The sequence below is a fragment of the Megalobrama amblycephala genome, linkage group LG18 (assembly GCF_018812025.1).
Source record: "Megalobrama amblycephala isolate DHTTF-2021 linkage group LG18, ASM1881202v1, whole genome shotgun sequence".
Classification (NCBI taxonomy): Eukaryota; Metazoa; Chordata; class Actinopteri; order Cypriniformes; family Xenocyprididae; genus Megalobrama; species Megalobrama amblycephala.
In genome coordinates this window covers 14,012,576-14,020,145 of record NC_063061.1, presented here as the reverse complement: position 1 = coordinate 14,020,145, position 7,570 = coordinate 14,012,576, and the positions used below count along the sequence as shown (strand labels likewise).

The following is a 7,570-nucleotide window of genomic DNA, read 5'->3' as shown; positions in this document are numbered from 1 at the left end:
TTCAGTCTCTTTAGGGATCATTGTCCTAGATTTGAATGCAAAGAGATAATCTGATCCATTTGTCAGTGTGAGAAACATTAGGTTGACCAACAGATGCTCTAGGAGTTTCAACATACCTTCACAGTACAGGTCTTATCAAGCAAGTCAGTATTTTATTTATTTTAAAAACAAAAAGTAATAAAAACTTAAAAAATAAAATAAAGTGTGTGTCTCTTTTGTAGCCTAAATTTGCTCATGGACATTACTGAATCTATTTTAGTATTGTATTCGTTCTGTAGCCTAACATTTTGGTGTAAAATACAAAAAAAAATTAATTTAAAATTGAATAACTTTATCCTAAATTCATTTAAAACGTGCTCCTATTTTCATTGTTTTAGCAAAATGTGCTTCTTGATTTCACTTATCTTAAAAATTAAGATAAACGGTTTTATGTAATTGATTTTTATTAGATTTTCTATTTTTTTTTTTTTTTTTGCTAGCTTGTTAAGTACCAGGCTATATTTTATAATATTATTATTCTATAAATAAAAAAAGTCACGTCTCCCTTTTGCCGGAAGTGACGGCATGTCAGCTCTGTTTTGTTCCTGTCGTGGCGGGAATACGCGCGACTGACGGTCAACATGGATGTTGAGATGAAAGAGACAGACAGTGAACAAAGTCAAGCCGACGTACAGCCTAAAAAGGATGATACTGCGCCGAAAACATCGACTGCTTATGAACTACCATGGTACTGTTTGTGGCTGTTTGTAAGCGCGTTATCGTGGCATTCGAATGAATTGAATGTCGCTAAAGTTAGCGAGCCTGCAGCATACAGCATTACAGCGGCTGAACTAGAGCTTTTCTTTGTGGTTGCATGTTTTTGTGACAAATAATTGTGATTTAAGTGTTTTATTACTTTCAGGGTTGAAAAATACAGACCTCTGAAGTTGAATGAAATAGTTGGAAATGAGGAAACTGTCAGCAGACTGGAGGTCAGTACGACTTACATACTGGAATTGCCTGATCTGGTGAATATAGACTTCTGGAAATGTTGACATGTTTCCTCTTTTGCTCCATTATTGTCCCAGGTGTTTGCAAGAGAAGGAAATGTGCCCAATATCATCATTGCTGTAAGTTTTAAAGGATATTTTCACATCAATGTGCCATCTGAGTTTACCTTTGATGTCACTGCATTAAAACACCAATCGCTTTTGTTTTTAGGGTCCTCCTGGCACTGGAAAAACTACCAGCATTTTGTGTTTGGCTAGAGCTCTTCTCGGCCCGGCCATGAAAGATGCTGTACTTGAGCTGAATGCCTCGAATGACCGGTAAGAAACACACTTAAAGGCACAGTATGTAAGATTTTTGGATTAAAAAATACCCAAAACCCACTAGAACAATGTTATATATTTTGTTGACTTGTGTATTAAAGGGCTAGTTCACCCAAAAATGAAAATATCATTTATTACTCACCCTCATGCTGTTCCACACCTTCGTTAATCTTCGGAACACAAATTAAGATATTTTAGTTGAAATCCGATGGCTCTGTGAGGCCTCCATAGGGAGCAATGACATTTCCTCTCTCAAGATCCATAAAGGTACTAAAAACATATTTAAATCGGTTCATGTGAGTACAGTGGTTCAATATTAATATTATAAAGCGAATATTTTTGGAGCGCCAAAAAACAAAATAACGACTTAGTGATGGCCGATTTCAAAACACTGCTTCAGGAAGATTCGGAGTGTTATGAATCTGCTGTTCGGAGCGCCAAAGTCACGTGATTTCAGCCGTTGGCAGTTTGACACGCGATCTGAATCATGATTCAACACACTGATTCATTTGTGCTCCGAAGCTTCCTGAAGCATTGTTTTTAAATGCCGCTTTCAAATGGAGCGGCATTTAATAGACAGAGCCGTAGATCACTGATAAGCTACGCAATATCGCGTTCATTATCGCAGATGAATCGCCTTCGATAATGAACGCGATATTGCGTAGCTTATCAGTGAACTACGGCTCTGTTTATTAAATGCCGCTCCATTTGAAAGCAGGTGATGGCGATTTAGCGGCAATCAGGGAACCGGCTTTACTGACGAAATGCGCGTGACAATCGCATGCGATATATCGCCCAGGCCTAATTGCATCACCTGTCTGTGACATCGTATTCAGTTTTACTTCTGTAGAAACCTTGGAGACACCAAAGGCTTTCATATATTGTTTTATTAGACAGTCAAGGAACTGTTTGGATACATTTATCGACTGAAAACTAATCATTGTTATAGTCATATTGTTTAATTCTCTTGTTTTCTTGATTTACTGTGAGTAGTGTGTTTGTACCATACCTCAGAGACACTATTTTGTCAAGTGGCTAACACAGCATAATCAGAAAGAGCTTTATTTGTAGTAACAGTAATACAGCATTAGCTCCACCATACAATATATTTTAAAATTAATTGCATGCCATTTAGCAACACAGGTCAGCTTTTATTAATATAATATTCTAATAATGATCTAGCTTACTGCAGTGTCTCATACCAGCCGCCGAACGAATGCACAGAGTAACGTTAACCTAACTATCAACACACTCAAACATATCTAGTATGATTGTTTTGATCAAGAAAAACAGCGCTGCATTACCCCACAATTTTAATTCTTCAAATAAAGTGACTTGTATGGGTAAATAATTCAGCAATTGCAGCTGTTTTATTAGAATGAAATAAAATAATGTGGATTTAAGTGATCAAATGTAACTTTAGCAAAGTTTAAGTTCAGGGAAGGAGGCCGACTTTAAACATAACTTAAATCTTAATATAAGTAAGCAACAAAATGAAAGGAGCGGCCCACTGTGGCATATAAGAATAATAAAAACAGCAACGTAAAATGTCCCAGGCTCTTGGCTGTGCCTTACTTCATATCACAGTAATATTAAAGGTCCTGTTTTTCGTGGTTTTTTGAAGCTTTGATTGTGTTTATAGTGTGCAATATAACATGTGTTCATGTTTCGCGTGTAAAAAAACACAGTATTTTTCACATAATTTACTTATCTGTATACCGCTGTTTCCACTGTCATAAAAACGGGCTGATGACTTCCTTTTTCTATGAAGTCCCTCCTTCAGAAATACGTAACGAGTTCTGATTGTGCCAGCGGTTCCTGTGTTGTGATTCGACAGCAGCTTAGCGAACCTTGCCCGGAAAGGTCACGCCTCTTCCCATAACGTGGAGATGCACACGCTCAGTGTTATTGTAAACATGTCTTTAATTTTACCCTATCAATTTGAGCCGGAATCAGACCCGGTGATTGGACTGCGGGATGAAAATAACAGCGTTTCGACGACATGGCGACAAACACACTCTACAAACGCAACTCTTGTGTATTCCTGTGGGCGTTCGATGTAGGCGACTTCTGTTAAATAAAATATCTCGCTTGGCATTGAACTTTGAGCTTTAAAATTTTACAGATTTTATTTATACTCTAACAACAACATTACACACTAACTAAAGTTTGAAACATGGGATCACGAAGAACGGGACCTTTAATAACACTTTAATACATTAGCTCATCCATGAGCACATCTATTCTGCCGGATTGCTTTACATCGGCAGTGATGGTGAAAATGACAACTCCCATGATTCCACACTAATGTTTTGAATACTTGCATAAACATTTTCATACTGTGCCTTTGAGGTGAAGAGATTGTAAGGGAAAGTCATGACTGTTCTCTGCACATATTTTGGGTAATCATGTTCTCATTTTAATGTCTGTTTATTTATTTCAGTGGTATTGATGTCGTGAGAAACAAGATCAAAATGTTTGCCCAGCAAAAGGTCACACTCCCTAAAGGTCGCCACAAGATCATAATCTTGGATGAGGCTGACAGGTAATAGAAGTATTTTTATTAAAAATATTGATTCTTAGGTGGGGGTTATTGATGCACCGAAATTAAAATTCTGGGCTGAAACCAAAAATTATGCATGCACTGCAGCTGAAAACCGAAAATGACTTATTTGGAAATTATGAAAATGAATAATTATTAATTTCTTATTTTAAGTTTTTTTTAAATAATTGTATTAATATAGACTTTTTAATTAAACTCAATTTTAAATTAATCTGAATTTAAAAAAAAAAAGCCAATAAAATACTTTTAGTAAGTAAGTAACACACCAAAATTGGATGGATAAATATATAAAAATAATATTAAATATCAATCAATATATTATTCTTCTTTCGGTTTAATGCAACATCATCAGATGTAACTGATTTATTTTTTGACCAATTATCCAAAATGTATTGTACTAGAAAACTATTATCAGAGGGTAGGTCTGGGTGATAAACAATATCATATTGAGATTGTCATAAAACGTACATCTTTAGACATTTTTACTCGATATTGATAAATTTAGCAGCCTATCACACAGCAGAAATAAACATGACAATAGCCAGTCAGTGCATGTCGATAATAAGTGATTTCTGTGTGTCTGTGTGAATGAATGGTTTGGTTTCGTCCGATACACAAACTCACACATGTGACACTTGCAGTTTTTTCATCTCCAGAGCTGCTTTGAGAGTCACTTCAGACTTTTTACCGTTTTGTTTGAGGAAAAACTACCGTCAAATACAATGTGTACACTGATCTTCATGACAAACTGTCAAAATAAAAGTTCGGTTTAACTTGAAGAATTTATGACAGAAATATATCACTACTGCATATTTATACAGTTCTGATGTGCAGCATCTTATTTGACAAAAAATAAAAATGCAATGTTTTGTTGTAGATTTATTATTTTCATTTGATTACATTTTTAAAGCTTGATTAAATTGTTAAAGATTATATACATTTGTATTAAATCATAAAACAGAATCCCAAAAAATAAATAAAAATGAAAAACAGAATTTAGGGGAAAATAAAATGGATTTCATGGGTCCCTAGCAGCACGGCATATGTTTTCGGCTCATATTTTTCTTTTTCCCTTTTTTGAACAGAAAATGAAAAGGCCTTTGTGGCCAAAATTTAGGTGCATCCCTATTAAAAGTTAATATTAGAATTATTTTTTTAAATTATTAGATGTATAAAAAATGCTTTATGCAAGTATGTTTTTGTATTTCTAAACCAGCATGACAGATGGAGCTCAGCAGGCTCTCAGAAGAACCATGGAGATATACTCGAAAACCACACGCTTTGCGCTGGCATGTAATGCGTCAGATAAGATCATAGGTGAGCGACGTGCCACATAAAACGCAATATGCTGTTTATTATAGTCTGCCATTTAAGTATGCTCTAAAAAGTACACACAATACAGAGGTTTTTCAGATGATCCTATCGTTGTGTTGCAGAGCCCATCCAGTCCCGCTGCGCTGTGTTGCGTTACAGCAAACTCAGAGACGACCAGATCATGATGCGTCTGACGGAGGTGGTAGAGAAGGAGAACTTACATGTCACCAACGACGGCCTTGAGGCCATCATCTTCACCGCTCAAGGCGACATGAGACAGGTCAGGTCAATTATCTTTTTCTGTTTTTATGTGTATATTAAAATAAATAACCTAAATTGAAGAGTTTATTATTTACTAATAATTGTAATATTATTTTTTTTTTTACTAGTATTATGATTATTGTATGATATATACATTTTAAGGTTTTACTATTTTTTTTTATTATTATAATTTTTTTTTTTCTAGGCTCTAAATAACTTGCAGTCAACAAACTCTGGATTTGGTTACATCAACAGTGAAAATGTGTTCAAGGTATTTTTGGATACGATTTATTTTTGTCTATTCTAATGCATTGAAATCATTTCAAGATAAAGATGTATTGGTGAAGTACAAAAAGTGTTGTTTCTGCAGGTGTGTGATGAGCCACATCCTCTGCTGGTTAAAAGCATGCTAGAACACTGTGTCAACGCCAACATTGATGAAGCATACAAGGTACTACTAGACATTTCCCCTTGAAAATATTCAGTGTCCATTTGATAAATAACAGACACCGGACACCAGAGAGAAATTATGCGTCTTTCTACAGATTATTGAGCAGCTTTGGTCACTCGGATACTCACCGGAGGACATAATCGGAAACATCTTTAGAGTGTGTAAGACCTTTCAGATGGCAGAATATTTGAAGCTGGAATATATTAAGGTATGTAATACCATTGTAATGTCTCCCTAAGAAGCTTTAAATTTGAAAGTATTAAAAAACAGTGATAGTACGGCGATAAAACAATCTTTTTTTAATCACATTGCAATCATACTTTTGATTCCCAAGGAAATTGGCTACACACATATGAAAGTGGCAGAAGGGGTGAACTCTCTGTTACAGATGGCTGGTCTGTTGGGGCGACTGTGCAGCAAGACGGCTGCACCGGACGCAAGCTAAACATTTGTTACCAAATAATCGTACTTTTCCTCATTGTTATTAATCTCCGGAACTTTTATATTTTGAAAAATGATAAAAATATGACCAGTTGCAATAATAAAAATGTACACAATTCTTTTGATGTTTGTGAATGATTCTGTTTCAAGAACTTGTTTTTGGTGTCAGAGTGCTTAGTGCACAAGGTGAGCAATTTATAAATTATGATTAAGTTCTTTCCAACAATGAAATTTCTTGTACCGTATCCTCCTGAGACCCAGAAAAAAAAAAGTTTTTTGAATTTAGTATTTTTTTTCATGTCATTATATTGTTCAGAACATAAGAAACAAATGAAAAAATAACATTTTTGAAAAATTATACTTTATTCATATGTTATGCTATGTCCTCTGTAGTGGACACCAGTACTAAGTTGTTTAAAAATAAAATGACATGAAATGACATGTATAGGCAAAACAATTTTTTTTTTAATCACCACTCAATTTTTAGGCTTCAGGATTGTTTTTAACCAAACTTTGTTTAAAGATGATTCTCAACTATGTTATGAAAGATAGAATGGAATTAACTGATATACCATTTTACTTTATGCAATATGAGGGTAAAATGGCCATACATTGGTTCTCCCATTCAATACAATGTATCTATACACTGTATCTAATTTGCATATTAATGTGTTCTTGGAGCATGCAATGAAAAAAAGTGTAATAATGGGAGCAATAATTAGCAACATTTTCATAATATTTAATAATTAATAGGAATATTGATATATAATTAATTTCGCTATTCACTTGTTTCTCCTTAAATGCCTGATAAACATGATTTAAGTCCTGAGGTGCGTCCCAATTCGCGTACTTATGCTCTATTCTATGACGTTTTTAAGTATAAATAGTGTGAGTAGTGCGTTCACACAGGAAATTCCAAAAAGAAAAAGTGCACTTTAAATACCCGGATGATGCACTAAATTAACGGAAAAAACAGTGTGGAATGTTGGACACTTCGTGCACTCGACTGTCGCAGCTTTAATTACGTAGTGGAGGGGAAGGGAGGATCGGACTCCGTTGTTAAATGACAAAATAACCTTAGGTGCGTCCCAATTCGCGTACTTGTGCACTATTCTATGACGTTTTTAACCCTTTCGCACGTAAGTTTCAAATATTCTGTCTGACCCCCCAGCGTGAGTTTTTTAAGGCGACCGTTATTTAGAACGTATCACTTTATGGTTTCCATGGTGA

At 35.0% G+C, this 7,570-nt stretch overlaps 1 protein-coding gene across 1 annotated transcript; it reads left to right on the top strand.

Moving 5' to 3' along the window:
- Positions 1 to 552: 552 nt before the first annotated feature.
- rfc2 (replication factor C (activator 1) 2) lies at positions 553 to 6,458 on the top strand. The gene is made up of 11 exons (XM_048167232.1): positions 553 to 727; positions 902 to 971; positions 1,068 to 1,109; positions 1,201 to 1,307; positions 3,754 to 3,855; positions 5,090 to 5,190; positions 5,310 to 5,467; positions 5,654 to 5,719; positions 5,819 to 5,899; positions 5,994 to 6,107; positions 6,234 to 6,458. The coding sequence occupies exons 1-11, from the start codon at positions 621 to 623 to the stop codon at positions 6,342 to 6,344; spliced, it is 1,059 nt and encodes a 352-aa protein (XP_048023189.1). The 5' UTR covers positions 553 to 620; the 3' UTR covers positions 6,345 to 6,458.
- The last annotated feature ends 1,112 nt before the right edge of the window (positions 6,459 to 7,570 follow it).